The following is a 17,079-nucleotide window of genomic DNA, read 5'->3' on the forward strand; positions in this document are numbered from 1 at the left end:
TTTATTTGTAAATATATAGTTATATAAAAATGTAAAACTTTATATAATTAATAATTATGTATCATTATATTGAAATAATATATCTTTATCTTTTTTTGGACCGTAGTAAAACAAAATATTAGAAGATTGTCCCATTTTTTTTATTTTTATATGAGCCGTCCGGTTTACTTCCCGGGTTAATCCGGTTTAACCGGGTTTAACATGGTCGGACCGGATTTTTTCCGGTTCAAAGCGGTCCAACTCTCATTCGGTTAAGACGGCAAACCAGAGCCGTTTTCAAGTCCGGTCAGCGGTCAGACCGGTCGGACCGTTCGGTCCGGTCCGGTTACAACAACACTATTAACTAATTAAGAAAGTTTGAAGTTCTCTTTAAGTATATCAGCATAATATACTTTTTTTTAAAATAAAAAACAACATGCATAAATGGGCTTCAGATTTAAAAATAAATAAATGAGCTTCTCTCAACCTGTAGAAGGCAAAAGGGCTATCTATACCCACAAAAAGTTCACATATACAATGAACAGCACTAAAAGTTCAAATAATTTTTTTCTATTCTGAGAAGGAAATGATTTTCTTGAATCTCAATATTTTAATTTTATTTGAGTTCGAGCTTCGTATTTGACTTTTTTTCTATCCTATAATTTTAACTTGATAAATTATACGAGTTTTTTAAAGAGCGTTTGGATTTTACATTTAATAATTTTTAGTTTTATAATATTTTTCCTATTTTAATAGTTTCTTCTATTTTTATGAATTGGTGGAGACTTATCAGATTAATGGGAATGCAAGAAAGTGACCTAACATGAAATCAGAGAGGTCCAAACAAAAGGAGTTAGGTAAGGTGGGGTTTTATTAGGTTTAGGAAGAGGTTGAGTTCAAAAATTAGACTTAAATAATATTTATGATTGGGTAGGGAATAAACATGATCTGCCCCGACCCAATCCATCCTATGGTCACTCAATTGTGTATAGAATTATGACATCTTTTTTAATGAAAGTACATTGATTCTCTATTTTTTAAGTTAATACATGATTAACAATATATACATATATTATATTATATGTCAAACTACATATTCATAATAATAATAATTAAAATATTAAGAAAACTTTATTTAAAAGATGTATGCATTATATTTAATCAAGTTTAGGGTTAGATTCAAGTTTGAATTGTGCATAGAATCGTGAAAAAAAAAATTGTCTAAAGTACATCGATTCTCTAATTTTTTTAAAGTTAATACATAATAACAATACATACATATACTATATCATATGTCAAATTATATATTCATAATAATAATAATTAAAATATTAAGAAAACTTTATTAAAGAGGTATCATTATATTTAATCGAATTTAGGGTCAGATTCGAGTTTGAAGATTGTCTCATTAATATTTGAGATCAGGTTAGCTTCGAATCTAGGATCAAGTTTTGATTCAAAATAAAAAATAACCCTACCAATATTTGGGATCAAGTGAATGACAAGTCCCACCTAACTCATTCCCGTAATACTCTCCCACTCACCTTAATAGGTTGGCATCCTTATTTCATACTCTACTTCATTTTAAGTGCATAATCTTGAGCTCAAAATTAATCACTACATTAAGGTAAAAATGAACCGAAAACCCAATCCTTTCCACTAGATAGTTAGATATGAATAGATTATCTATACCTTCATCACCTTTTTTCTATTCTTCACAATGGCTATTGTAGTATGACACTGTAATTTGAATAGCTTCTACAATTGAATAACACCTTGTGTGAAATCATTATTAATAGCTTATATTTAAGCAATCAAAAATGGTGGATGGTTAATTTGAATCAAATGTAATGTTGGGCTCCTCTCTCTCTGATATACTATTTAAGTTTAAATTAAAATATTATAATATATGCTCAACTAATATCCCTAATCCAATATTGTTTTCCCTTTTTATATTTTCCTTTCTTTATTAGAATTGAAATCAAGAGAATTACTGACATGGTCATTAATATTTTTTAAGAATCGATACTATAGATAAATATCTCTAAAATTTATGATTAAAGATAATTTCTAACAATAAATTTCATTGTAAGAATTATTTTTTAATTTTTCTGTATAAGACCTTGGAAATTATTTGAACCTAAAAATCATATAATAGGATTGGATATTATTAGGGTAATATCAAATTAAACCTAATACATTAACTAACGAGTGTTAGTTCAAGTGCTACATATTTGTTTTCCCTCAGATTTGAGTCTTATGAATGAAAAAAACACTCATTAAAAGAGTTAGTTCCATATATCTATAGATATTTCAGGCTCAAACATAATTGTCTTTAGTACAAAGATACACGTGGAAAACCAATAGAAAAACCTAATACCTTAAAATCTCTAGACTTAAATATGGAAAACTAGATTTGAACACAATCACACCTACTATCCCATGATTAATGTAGAGACAATTCCAATATTCTATTTGTGGGGTATAAAAAACAATTTCCATTTTTCAAACCTCTTACTATTTATGTGCCTACCACAACTTCCAAAATCCAAAGCTAGATATCCTATGAATTTTGTAATATGCATTATTTCGAATGAGCCAAACATTTAATATTAAATATGCCAGATGCTCATATACAATTATAACATATACTTATCCAATTTTATATTATTTCTTTGTATCTCTCACATATACATATATTGGTACCTCATTTGTCTCTCTCTCTCCTCTTTCTTTTTCAAATTTCTGTCACTCTCATCTTTCTCTCTCCAGAAGAGCCAAACCCTAAAGAGCCGTATCCACCCACCAAGTAAGTTTTCTCTCTCCTCTCTCTCCTCTCTCTCCTCTCTCTCCTCTCTCTCCTTTTTCTCTCTCTCACACCCTTTTAAATTTGAATAGATGGGGTCCTTCTGATACTCTCTCATTTGCATCATTATAAATATTTGTTATATGAATTTTGTTTTTATTCACTGTTATAAGCTAGATCTCGCATTAAAGTTCTCAAAATTTGTGAAACCCTAAATGGGAATTTGGGATCTGTGGTTACATGCCATGATACCCTTTTGTGTATGTTCTGTTTGGTTCCGAAGAAAATGTAGGAATTCCAATGATGTTTTGATTGCAGGTTTTCCACTTTTTGGTGATTAGATCCACAAAGTTCAAATTTTTGTAGTTCGGAAATGGTAAATCTAGATTTGTTTGAGCCTGATTTTGTATTTCAATTTTGATAACATCTGAAGTTTTGATTTTTGTTGTTTATTTTTTTTATTTTATCTCATTTTTTCAATCAAATTGCTTGGTGTTTACTGTTTCATTTGCTTGTGAAGATCTATTTGGTTCATTAATTTATGATTATTTTTGTTGTTATCAGGGTTGGTTTAATTTGTTTATCTGATTCAGTTTATGTAGTTTTATTAGTTCGTGAATGTGTGTGATGGTGATTAGATTTAAATGATAGCAAATGGCAAATTTTGAAACTTTATGATCTTTTGTTTCATGTTATGTAGTTCTCATGGATGATGATGTGCTGAACATGTCCAATTGGGGTTATTACGAACCCTTCAAAGGTGGGCATCTCGGTCTGCAGCTCATGCCTGGCATGACAGATCGCGACACGAAATCATTTTTGCCTGGTCGTGATCCATCTATGTTTGTTGGTGTGAATGATCGTGACTCGAAACCATATTCATCTGGTCGAGATTCATCTATGTTTATTGGTGCGAATGATCGTGACTCGAAACCATTTTTGTCTGGTCGTGATCCACCTATGTTTGTTGGTACAAATGATCGTGACATGAGACAATTTTTGTCTGGTCGTGATCCATCTATGCTTATTGGTGCAAATGGAAATATGCACCCACAAGATTGTGTTGTTTCGGAGGCGCTGATGCCGATGAACTATGTCAGGGGTGGTTGGATAAGCCCGAGGGATAGGTTTTTTAATTTGCCTCCTGTTACTCCTAATTATGCTGTTCTTCCAGAAACATCAGCACCTCTCTCCATGCAAACTATACAGTTACCTGATACATCAAGAGATGAAAAGGTGGATAGCATTGAAGACTCCATTGTTAAAAAGGGAGGTGGCCAATCAAAGAAAAGACAAAGTCGGGGTCCTTTATCAACTCCAGAGGCTAAGAAACCTAGGAAGCCAAAGGATAATAGCAATTCTTTAGTGCAACGAGTGAAGCCAGTGAAGAAGACTGTGGAGCTTGTTATAAATGGAATTGATATGGACTTATCTGGTCTACCCATTCCAGTTTGTTCATGCACTGGTACACCTCAGCAGTGTTATCGTTGGGGCAGTGGAGGTTGGCAATCAGCTTGTTGCACCACAAATGTGTCAATATATCCTTTGCCAATGAGCGTAAAAAGGCGTGGTGCGAGGATAGCTGGGAGGAAAATGAGCCAAGGTGCTTTTAAAAAGGTATTAGAGAAACTTGAAGCTGAAGGTTATAATTTTGCTAACCCAATTGATCTAAGGACTCATTGGGCTAGACATGGCACCAACAAGTTTGTCACTATCAGGTAGATCAGTGCTGTTGAGACACAGGACATTTGGTCTGTTTCACATGTATATCCACCTGTTGTGGGTCTTTCACACAGATGTCGTGTCTGTCATGGTACTTCTGCGTTAAATTTGGACAATCCAGTTCTTTTGTTATTTTTCCATTTTCGGCCCTTATGTGATAAGGGATGCTTTATGTTGTATGGCATCAACATTTATTAGATGAGTTATTATTAGATAGACTATTTTTGGATAATAGTCACATTTAATTTATTTTGTCGATTTTGCAATGCTATGATCTTTATTCTAGATATGTTTCTATTAATACAGTAAGTTATGCTCTTGTTATTCCTTTGACTCTAAGGCTCATCAATTATATGCTGATTTTGTTTCTTTTCTTTAATTTAACCCTTCAATTTTATTAGTTGTATAGGTGTGATAACAATGCTATAAGTGGATGCTGCTTGAAATGTGGTTCATTGGGTATGCATTGCCTTTCATTTGGAATTATAGCAGACCATAGTTTAACTTGAGATCTCACTTTTTGTGGGGTCATTGGAGCGTTAGAGTCTGTACAATGAGGGTAAGACACTATCCATTTCTTATAATTTGATACCGATGAGATCCATGCTTGGTTGTAGAATTGAAAACCTAGTGCCCAATCATTTTGTCAGGCTGGCCTGTGAATTTTAGATGAACTATTCTGTTTGTTAATAAATTTGGTGGTCTAGTTCATTATAACTTGTTATTTTTATATTTTCAAAGCCCCTAACCATAGTTTGTGTAAAAGCTTATCTTTTGTAGCTTTTGGCCAAACTATGATTTTGGAGTTCCAAACTGAATCAAACATGCTATCTTTGTGTATCTGCATATGATTGTATACCACATTACATCTTTGTCTTATTAGGTCAAGTTATGAATAATCTAGTGAGAATTAAATAGAGTGAATTATTGGTCTAGTTGTGTAAGGTCTTGTTAGATCCCCAGAAAGACCAAAAGGTCAAAGGCTCGATTCCTGGGAACCACACTTGTGGGAGGGACAACCATGCACTCTGAAAGAGATTTGTTCCTTACCCAGGGCGAGGGGTACTTTTGGTAATACAAAAATAAATAAATAGAGTGAACGATGTTATCTCATCCGACAGAGATATATTTTTTCCATATGAAAACTAAATATTTTATGAAGTTTTCCCCTTACATATTTGAAGGCAATAACTCTCCCTGGGATGGGTTGGTATTATTTATTTTTATGGCTAGTGATATGTAGCCTAGCCAATTTTCTATGCTTCAATTGTATCATTGCACAATGAATTCAAGTAATGAAAGGGAAGGTTGACATAATTAGATCCTATTCAACTTTTACCCTAATAAAACGATCTATTAGCTTTCCTTATTTTGTCATAGGGTTGGCATTATTAGCTGTTCCAGTCTTCTTGGTTCAAGAATAGGAAATTTGTGTTCATAGTTTGGATGCATTCTGTAATAGGAAATAATTTGCAATAGGCATGCCTAAAGTGAGATCCCAGTGGCAATAGTTTGCAACTCCTAAGAAAAGCATGGGTGTATTCTGTAATAGGAAAGCCTAATATTATATGAATGTAATATCTATATATTGACGGTGTAAAGATTTATACACAGTCGGTGTATTATCTACTTTTCATTTATATTACTTTTATTTAAGAGTTAATTATGATTGAAAATGAATGATGTATTATCAACATAAATGAACTAATAGATGATATCAAACAACAATTTGAGTTTAGAGAAAGTAGGTAAATTGAACCCAATACACATGATGTAGTACAATGCTGCTGGTAAATCTTTTTTTGGGAGTAAATGATCAAATTGGTCATTGTGGGAATGTTAGTCATTTAAATGTTGAAAGATGTTGATACTCTTTAAGATTTAAGTGTGCATTTTGATGTTTCAATGTCCCTAGCCTGTAGTGATGAGGGGGTTGCCTTAGAATTAGGATCGTTTTAGCTTGAAGTCTTGAGCTTTTTAAGTTGTAATACGGTTTTGGTGAATTATGGAAAATTTGGGGTTGTTTGGTGAGGGAAATGGAAAAGAATAGAAGGGGGAAGCGCCACAAGCAAGAATGCTTGATAAGCTAGTGTTATTCGCCACAAGCTAAGAAGCTTGATAAGAACTTGTTAATGGTGGCCACGGCCAACCTAGGATTTTTAGGAGAAATGCTCTAAACTAAAACAACTTAGATTTAATCAAAATTCAACTTAACTTTATTAATGGCAATTCAATTACATAAATAGGCAATTTGATGTCTTAGGCTGAAATAAAAGACTAAGTCTTAATTAACTTGCATAATGAAAAATCCTAATTAAAACTTAGGCTAAAAATAGATACGAAATAATAATATAACTCCAAATTAAATAATGTAAATGGTTGAGCAGTGGTGGCTTGCTCCTATTTTTAAGGGATATGAATTTGATCCGATTTTAGTTGATAGGAAATAGATTATCTCCTCAATAAACCATATTGAAGATATCTTCCTCTTTTTAGCTTTGATTTATCCCTTTTGGCCAACCAAAATGATTATAGCTTTCCCTTGAATTTCTCCAATCGTGTTGCTTGAAGATAGATTAGATTTGACCAATTTGAAATAGGCAAATCTTTTTCCAATCGTGTGGATTGATTCCAATCTGATTTAGACATAGATATTTCACTAAATCTCCTTCCTTATATCTAGGCTTTGCCATTCCATCATTGTAGTCGTGACTAGTTACCCTTGAACCTAGGTGAACTACTTGGTCATGAATCTGGACCATGTTATATATGAATCCCAACCCATATTACATGAATTAAATACTAACATTTTTGACATCAAATAAACTAAACTCCTAAGACTATATGAGAATGCAATCTCATTTATTTGATTCAATGAAAATAAAATAAACCTAAGTAAAAGTGACCTACTGACATAAATGTCCTTCTCACATACCCTCTCCTGGGTCAATTGTGTCCTTTGAGACTTTAAGGACCCCTGCCTTGACCTTGGCCCTAGTTGTAGGACCATCATGACTTCTCTTACTCTTGGGATCAAAGGCTGCCATAGGAGGGTTTACATCATCCCCTTCACCTTCAAGTGAATTCGTCCTCGAATTACCTCCATTCTTATCCTTCTTTCTATCCTTGCCATGATTTTTCAAAGAATGGCTAAGTGTAGAAAAAATTTCAGCATTGGAAGTAGGAACAATGTCAAGTGTAGGTTCGACCATGAACTTGGCTTTTGCCTCACTTTCCTTCTTTTCTTCTTCAATCTTAGCCCTTAGTCTCTTTTGGTCCTTATGGACTTGTTTAGGGCTCAGAGGGGCTAACACTACCATGTGACCATGGTGCATAAATGAGACTTTGTTGGTGAAAACATTATGGCTAGTGTTCTTTTCATATTGTCATGGTCTCCCCAACAACATGTGGCTAGCTTCTATAGGAGCCACATCACATAAGATCTCATCATGGTACTCCCCTATGGAGAAGGGTACCATGACTTGTCTATCCGCAACCAACCCACCCACATCACGTAACCATTGGAGTCGGTAAGGGGTGGGATGTGGTTTAGTTTCAAGGTCTAGTTTTGATACTAGCCTTTGGCTAACCACATTAGTGCAACTACCTCCATCAATGATCAACATGCATACTTTGCCTTGGACCAAACACCTTGAGTGAAATAGATTGTACTTTTGGCCCTCTTCATGCCTATTGACTTGGCTACCCAAGAGCCTCCTCCTCATCAGAATATCACCATCAGACATGAATGTATCATCATCACACTCCTCTTCACTAGATGGTTCGGATTGGGACTCAACGACACCATTATTGATCATCATTGTCCTTTTTGTAGGACATTGAGAGACAATGTGACCATGGCCAAGACACTTGAAACGCTTCACGTTTCTAGTCTTCCCATTGGTCCCCACGGCTGGTTGGGTGGTTTTGTGGCTGCCCACGGCCTCCTTGGCCCTAGGGCTCTCCCTTTTCTGCTCATCTCTCCAAGAGTGGGATTTTGAAGTACTAGAGGAGTACTTAGACTTCTTCCTCTTGATTTGTTGCTCCACTTCGATGGCTTTATGAACCAAGTCATCTGACTCCACATAAGGCTGCAATTCCACCACATCTTGGATTTCTGGATTCAACCTATGAAGAAACCTAGCCATTGTTGCTTCACGATCCTCATTAAGGTTGGACCTAAGCAAGGCTAACACCATGGCCTTGAAGTACTCATCTACTATTTGGGACCCTTGAGTGAGCCTCTGTAGCTTGTTATGAACATCTCTTTGGTAAGAACGAGGCACAAACCTCCTCCTCATTGCTCTCTTCATCTCAGCCCATGTATCTGTAGCTACATCTCCACATCTCACTCTATCCTTTTGGTGATGATCCAACCAAACCATTGCATATTCTTGAAATTCAAGGGCTGCTACCTTGACATTTTTTGTCTCTTAATAGTTGTGACAATTGAAAACTTGTTCTATCTTCAATTCCCATGCCAAATACACCTCTAGATCACTCATCCCCAAAAAAATAGGGACTTTGATCTTAACACCATCCAGATCTTTTCTATGCTCATGGTTTGGGCTTGTATTTGCACCCTCTCTTTGCCTTCTATGTCACAGATTGGACTAGCATGACCATGGCCAGGGCTGCCATGGTTGTGCTCTCTATGTCTCCTTCCATGGCCACGGTTTGGTTCATCATGGCCATGGCTGCCATGTCTCTCTTCACTATCATTTGTACTTGAAGAATTATGCATATCCCCATGTCTCGACCTCTCATCTCTTCTAGGCCTCCTTCTTCTTCTTTCATGGCCATTTGGATTACCATGTCTCTCATTCGACCTCCTATCATAATGGATCGTCAACTCCTCCAATTGTTGTTGAAGAGTTTGGAATTGTGCATTCATCATGATTTGAAGCCTCACAGTCATAGGGTCTGACCTTGGTGAGATTGTAGGAGTCCTCTCTAGACTTGACATTCTTCAAGCTAAATATAGCTTTGATGACCACTTGACAACCTCAAGGGGGCTGCCTTAGAATTAGATCGCTTTAGCTTGAAGTCTTGAACTTTTTAAGTTGTAATTCGATTTTGGTGAATTATGGGGAATTTGGGGTTGTTTTGGTGAGGGAAATGGAAAAGATTAGAAGGGAGGAACGCCACAAACAAAAATGCTTAATAAGCTAGTGTTATTCGCTACAAGTTAGGAAGCTTGATAAAAACTTGTCAATGGTGGCCACGACCAGCCTAGGGTTTTTAGGAGAAGTGCTCTCAACTAAAACAACTTAGATTTAATCAAAATTCAACTTAACTTTATTAATGACAATTCAATTACATAAATAAGCAATCTGAATGTCTTGGGCTGAAATAAAAGACTAAGTCCTAATTAACTTGCATAATGAAAAATCCTAATTAAAACTTAGGCTAAAAATAGATATGAAATAATAATATAACTCCAAATTAAATAATGTAAATGGTTGAGTTGTGGTGGCTTGCTCCTATTTTTAAGGGATTTGAATCTGATCCAACTTTAGTTGATAGGAAATAGATTATCTCCTCAACAAACCATATTGAAGATATCTTCCCATTTTTAGCTTTGATTTATCCCTTTTGGCCAACCGAAATGATGATAGCTTTCCCTTGAATTTCTCCAACTGTGTTGCTTGAAGATAGATTAGATTTGACCAATTTGAAATAGGCAAATATTTTCCCAACCGTGTGGATTGATTCCAATATGATTTAGGCATAGATATTTCACTAAATCTCCTTCCTTATCTCTAGGCCTTGCCATTCCATCATTGTAGCCGTGACTAGTTACCCTTGAACCTAGGTGAACTATTTGGTCATGAATATGGACCATGTTATATATGAATCCCAACCCACATTACATGAATTAAATACTAACATTTTTGACGTCAAATAAACTAAACTCCTAAGACTATATGAGAATGCAATCTCATTTATTTGATTCTATGGAAATAAAATAAACCTAAGTAGAAATTGATCTACAGACATAAATGTCCTTCTCACATGCCCTCTCTTGGGTCAATTGTGTCCTTTGAGACTTTAAGGACCTTTGCCTTGACCTTGGCCCTAGTTGTAGGATCATCATGACTTCTCTTACTCTTGGGATCAAAAACTACCCTAAGAGGGTTTACATCAAGTAGTTTAGCGAAATACATCAAATGATCTTTAATAATTTGTTTCATTGAAGCTTGGTTATATTTCTTCTTTAGAAACTAATTTGATGATTCCTTATTGTTTCTTTATCCAAAATTTAATACCACGATGTAGATAGATATTTATATTTATTCAAAACATTGGTCATTTGTCTTCAGCTAAAGTGAAGGATTGGTTTAGTGGGTGAATAAAGCTATATCCAGATTGGTATAAATAAATTAAATCAGATCTAGATTGTTATAGGTATAAGGCCTTAGTTAATCCTTTGATATTGTTATATAAGGTGAAAGGTTACTACTCTTGAAAGTAATACTTACTAGGAGAATATAATATATATTTTTGATGAGTCTAAGTTAGGGTTGTCACAATCAATAGGATCACATTTTCTTAAAATGCATACTTTTCTTGCAGTTATTTAGGAGCAATGAGAGTTTTTGACTCATTACTAAATTTGTAATATATTTATATTAAGTTATTTATTTTGGAATATATCATAAAGTTTACTTTACTTTTAGTTTTATACTACTTTAATTCTATGATTTTGTTATGTATAATGTTTAAGCCTATCCATTATCACACCAAGTTTGGGTTCTGCGTGATAAACAAAACATGTCCTAATGGATTACCTTTATATTGATTTTTACCCTTTCAAATACATTTGTCTTTTATTTTCAAGGGGAGACTTGTAAAGGCCTCTTAATAAGTGAAGGGGTAGGAAGGAACGAAAATGGATTAAAGCACATTTGACCACTTTAAATCTGGTCAATCACATTTCATTTCATGCAGTTTTAACCAATTGAGTTATTTAATTGTAGTAATGGGAATCCAATTTACTATAAAGAGCACTATAACATTACAACATAAATATGTTACAACTAGGGTTGGAAACGAGACAAACCGAATCGAACCAGAGTTCAGCTTGGTTCAGCTCGATAAGGATTGGTTCAGTTCGAAACTCAACTCGAGTTTGATATGAGTTATTTTTTTAGCTCAAGTTCGGCTCACTTAAAGTTTGCGAACTGTTCGATTCAATTCGAATGATTCATTTAAACAACTCAAATAATTAATTAAATTTTAAAAAATATTACAAAGGGTTATATATATAATCATTATCTTGTTTATACATATAATAACAATAAATAAAAAAATGTTTAGGTCATAATAAACATAAAAATTAGTTTATATATATATATATATATATATATATATTTATATTAAATTAGTTTATATATATATATATATATATATATATATCGAGTTAGCTCATGGACCTAACGAGTTGAACTATATTCAACTCAAGTTCGGCTCATCTATTTAACGAGCTCAATTTTTAGCTCAAGTTCAACTCGTTTGGTTCATGAACCAAATTTATCGAGTTAAATAGCGAATCGAATTTCGAACGAATACCGAGATGATTCGGTTCATTGTCAGCCCTAGTTCCAACTAAAGATTTTGAATATCTTAATGAACAATACTTTAACCACGATATTTTTCTAACTTTTATAATTTCAATTACTCAAGTTTTATATATTTTATTTTGGAGAATTAGAATATCTTTAGTATTAAATGTATTTTATATTGTATTTTTATTGGGTGTACTATAATTATAATTTTTATTTTATTATAATGATCAACTTAAAGTGGGAGAAATTATTAAATGTTAGTGGTAGTAATACATGATTATATAGTTTTTTTTTGTAAAAATTAAAAAATGTTAAGGACAAAATAGGTAAGTAAAATTACACCATGGTGGTAGTTACACCATTTTTTCCTTTATATATAGTATAGAAGTATAGATATAGATATATAGTATAAATATAGATATAAATAGATACTAGTTTCTATAACAATGAAAAACAAATCTAATTTGATTCCCTAAAAAATATCAAATTTGGGATAAATTAATTATTTTACAACAAATTTTTAGGATACTATTTCATTGACAAGAACTATATATTAACTTATATTTGAAATCTTTGAAAATCAATTTGAATTTCTCATATATTTTTTAGTCAATTTGGTACATGTGAAAAAATTATGAAGGACCAAATTAAATGTTTACTCTATTTCATATGATTTTCTTTATTTTAAATCTATTGGTAGGGTTATATAGCTATATGTGTTGATTTTTTATGTGCACCAGCAAATATTTTCAATTGATGATTGAAGATCGATCCTTTTTAATGGGAGAAATTTTTGAGTTACATATAAGCATACTTACAATACCTATCTACCAACTTTGTTGGGTTTGCAATTATTTGAAAATCCATTATAATTATAATGAAAGTAGATAAAAATTAAGGTTAGACCATGTCAAGGACGAAAGTTAAGTACTCTAATAGAAGGTGAAGATCAGCACCGGGAAAAGTTAATAGATCAGCCTTAAGGCCCAAAATTCTGGAGAAAAAGGCTTCTTAAAAATTAACCGATGAAGTGGGTTTGGTTGATACATGAAAAATGTTACCAACACACCCATTTCCATACTTTCTTAAACTTAACATACTCTTGTTTTGGATGGGGTGAAGTTCATGTGAAACCCATTAAATCACATAGGTCATGTGTCTACTTTCTATTCAGTGGATCTTACCAAAATAATAAATAAAAAACGTGTTGATGAATGAAAGTGTTTCTTGGGAGCAATTTTTTGAGGATATATTATGAAGGAATGTGATATCTATATAATATGCATGATAATTAACCTTGGAATGGAAGAACATGGGTGACAACAAGTCGTAATGAATTAGAGATGCTATACTACACATAGAAGATGAAAAAGAAGAAAAATCACATATCCAAGAAGGTTTTTGTCTTATATTAGGATCTTATCTTGTACTACACAATCTAGTATGGAAAATTTAGACCCAAATTAATTTTATAAGTTAAAAAAAACTTTAGTTAAAATTAATTTAAAATATGAGACAATTGAAATTTTTTAATTGATATATGTCATCATCTTATCGAGTATTAGACCCTCTAGTTTTGAAGAAGATCTATGTTCCTTATCTTCATATCTTAAGCCAATCACATTCCACAAAGTAATATAAAAAAATAATTTTATAATTTTTCTTTAATTAAGTGTGATTTTTTAATTGGATTGATACACAAATGAGTTACTACTTTACACATGATCTTCTATAAAAAAAAATCAATGCTAAAGTACAAGGAACATGTAAACAATGAATAACAGACATAAATAAATATAGAAAAGAACAATAATAAAAAAGATTAATGCATTGGAGCATAGTAAAATGAGATGCAAACATGCAGAAAATTCAGCACCTAGAATAAACCATCTGAAACCACAAGATAACATTATACTCAACATCATTCTCACATGACTTTTACATCTATTTTTTAACCATGGATCAATGATAGATTAACAATAGTTATAATATAAGTGCAAAAAATGATGTTAGAAAAAGAGTATAAGATGATATTTTCCAAAAGGAAAAGTGAAGGAAAATGCTGAATGGAAGCACCATATACAAAAGAACCCAAAATGGGAAACTCTTTAAAATAAACAAGATAGGGGCAGAAGTCAAGCCAATAATTATAAGATTTTCAAGGCATAAATAGCAAGGATTCATTTGACTTTACAAAAAATAAAATAAAAAAATTGATAATTGATAAATAAAAAATGGTCTGAACTTCTCTAATGCATTATTAGTAGCATAAAGTCTTGTACTTGTAGTCCTAATTAAATTTATTATAAGTTTATCACTATTGGTTTGTTGACATTAGGAAATGAAACATGAAATTTATTCTAGCAGAATTAAGAAAAGAATTTCAAAGAGAGGAGAGCAATGGTAACATTCCAATTATCACTCTACAAGGTTTTATAGCAAAATAACAATCCAAAATGACACTATTTAGACATGAGGGAAGCACAATACTAATCACAGAAATTTAATATTCATGACTCAACCTTTTTTTTATCAAACATGTAGCAGAATCTGTAAGGATACCATCTCTTCATGTTGACATTCCAAAACAATAATTAGTGGTAAATACTGGTACGTTATACTTATTCATCAAAGCTATATAACTGTAAGTGTTTACTTAAATACTGAAGACTATCCTTTTTGTTTGAGAAACTTTTCATTGAATCATACCTAGTATAGAATTATAGATTCAACCCCTGATCCTATTATACTTCCAAGCCAAAGAATATGAATCAACTTTACAGAAAACACTAATAAAATAAAATGGTCTTATGTCTAATCTTCAAAAGGTTCAAGACAGTGAGATAAAGAACATAATTTTAATCTCTAATTATCATATAACATCAGCAACAATAATAAGAACATAATTTTACAAGTTTTAATCTTTCCTAATACTGAAGAAAGGGGAATCACATGTTCTTCTGCAAATGTGGAGAGGAGAAGAGATCAAAAGAAATTTACCCTTTTGGTTTGTACTTATACAAATTTTCTTTTTTCTCTCTCAAATGGTACTATGATTCTAAAAACTAATTAGATCAGGAAGAACAATTTGGTTGTGAACATGTGGAGGATGATAAGGTACAATGCTATATGATGATGATTCATCAAAAGGGTTGGTTGTAGTAACAATATCAGGCCTCAAATAATTGAAGACATTATAATTTCCTTTAACATCATCAATGATTATATCATCATCAAAAACCTCCCATTGATGAGTTATCACTGTGGTTAAACCATTCTGTGATTCTTTTTCACAATGTCTTATCACAATGGCTTTATCCTCATCATTTGCAACATTACCCTCCAACTTTTTCATCTCAGAGGCACCACTTATGATCTTTTCAAGATCTTGAATATCTTCTTCAGAGAAATTTTGAATCCTTGGGCACTGAGATGCATTAAGGACACCAATATCTCTACAAAACTCAATGTACAAAGTGAGTTCATCCCCTTGAATTGTTGCTTTCTGAAGAACCTTGAGTGCAATACCAGCTTCAACTTTTCCACCAATATCATATATCCTCAACAAAACCCTTGCAATCAGATTGCAAAACTTGCTATATGTATCAAAAACCTCAACTATAACACAATCCATAGCTTCAAGGATAAGACCAACATTCATGTTCACATTCCTTGGTTTTATCTGCATAAGCATGTCAATCAAACCCTGCAGCTTTTGCAACTTCTCAAGCTCTTCCATCAGTGTTTCCTCAACCCTAACATCCTTATAATTTCTCTGCTTAATCCTATCACTCATCTTTTTCGCCTCGGATGACAAAAAAGCCGACTTTTGATCCAAATACAAAAAATAAGCGCGAACGAAAGCATTAAAAGCCCATGCTTTTGCAGGGTTCATATGCCCATCAGAGAAATTTGATAGATCAAAAGGTAACCTTCCCATTTTTTGCATTACAGGGATTTCAACACAGAAAACACCGTGCATTACCATCAATCCCTTGAGTGCAACAACCCAACTTCTAGTCTTTTGCATACGAATCGAAAGCGCCACCACAAGAGGTTTCAAGTACAATGGTGAGGCTCTAATCCATTGGAAAACTCTTTGCACACTCTTGCAATCAATCTTGTGTTCATCATGGCTTGTAGCTTTGATAATAACAGTTTCAAGATCAGGGTTTCTGAATGGTCCATTCCATGAAATCCTTGCAACCCAAATGCTGTTCCTGTCCTTAAGAATTCCACTAGCTTTTTTCCATAGCCTCATGATCAGGGTTTCTGCTATCAATAACTTGCTTTGCAAGAAAAGAAAACAAAGCAACTAGTTTGTGGAATAGGAGTGGTGGTGGTTTTCACCTCCTATTTCACAAACTTTTCCTTTGTTTCTTTCTTCTCCTTTTCCTTCTCCTCTTTATGTTTGTTTGTTTGAATTGTATATGGTTTGGATATGTGGACAATGGAGACAAGAAACAGAAACGGTTCCTTCTTCCTCTTTGTTTGTTGTTCAATGAGGATATGAGTTGTACTTTTTTCTTCTTCATGGGTTGGAATTTGTCAAGATTATTAATGTGTCTAACAAAAACACGCTTTGTTTTCCTTTTTTCTTAAATACATGAGTTGTCAAAAAATTTATAAATTCTATTTGAAAGAGACAGAGCCCAAAAACAGATCAAATTTTTGTGTGGCATATGAGTCATGGCTAAAGATAGGTTACTCACTATCTTTGTGAAGTGGTAAAATTATAAGATGTGTGTCAAAAATAGGATAGAATTAGAACCAATTATATTCAGAGTAAAACAAGTTTATACATTCACTTTTACTACAATTAACTGAGAAATGAATGATTGAATTACACTAACATTTGCTGTACATGTGTTCAAGTTGATACATTAGAAACATTGCTAATGCTAAATTTACTCAAGATCATGTTTCATACTTTTCAGATTAATAATAATAAAACAAAATAATAATAATAATAAATATTTAAATTTTTTAGTCGACATAACATAT

General features: G+C 32.9%; 2 protein-coding genes across 4 annotated transcripts; one reads left to right on the plus strand and one right to left on the minus strand.

The window, feature by feature from the left end:
* Positions 2,669–4,739, plus strand: LOC109362897 (protein BASIC PENTACYSTEINE1-like). 3 transcript variants are annotated; one of them, XM_019608972.1, is made up of 2 exons: positions 2,669–2,788; positions 3,486–4,739. In XM_019608972.1, the coding sequence occupies exon 2, from the start codon at positions 3,491–3,493 to the stop codon at positions 4,505–4,507; it is 1,017 nt and encodes a 338-aa protein (XP_019464517.1). In that variant the 5' UTR covers positions 2,669–2,788; positions 3,486–3,490; the 3' UTR covers positions 4,508–4,739. The 3 variants fall into 3 exon arrangements, with proteins under 3 accessions (XP_019464517.1, XP_019464519.1, XP_019464518.1); XM_019608974.1 differs by lacking the exon at positions 2,669–2,788 and adding an exon at positions 2,807–3,191; XM_019608973.1 differs by lacking the exon at positions 2,669–2,788 and adding an exon at positions 2,807–3,161.
* Positions 14,935–16,658, minus strand: LOC109361788 (putative clathrin assembly protein At1g25240). The gene has a single exon (XM_019607326.1). The coding sequence runs from the start codon at positions 16,334–16,336 to the stop codon at positions 15,134–15,136; it is 1,203 nt and encodes a 400-aa protein (XP_019462871.1). The 5' UTR covers positions 16,337–16,658; the 3' UTR covers positions 14,935–15,133.

The sequence above is a fragment of the Lupinus angustifolius genome, chromosome LG12 (genome assembly GCF_001865875.1).
Source record: "Lupinus angustifolius cultivar Tanjil chromosome LG12, LupAngTanjil_v1.0, whole genome shotgun sequence".
Classification (NCBI taxonomy): Eukaryota; Viridiplantae; Streptophyta; class Magnoliopsida; order Fabales; family Fabaceae; genus Lupinus; species Lupinus angustifolius.

Coding starts and splice junctions, on each gene's coding strand:
- LOC109362897 (XM_019608972.1), top strand. CDS start 3,491: ATGGATGATGATGTGCTGAACATGTCCAATTGGGGTTATTACGAACCC.
- LOC109361788 (XM_019607326.1), bottom strand. CDS start 16,336: ATGAGGCTATGGAAAAAAGCTAGTGGAATTCTTAAGGACAGGAACAGC.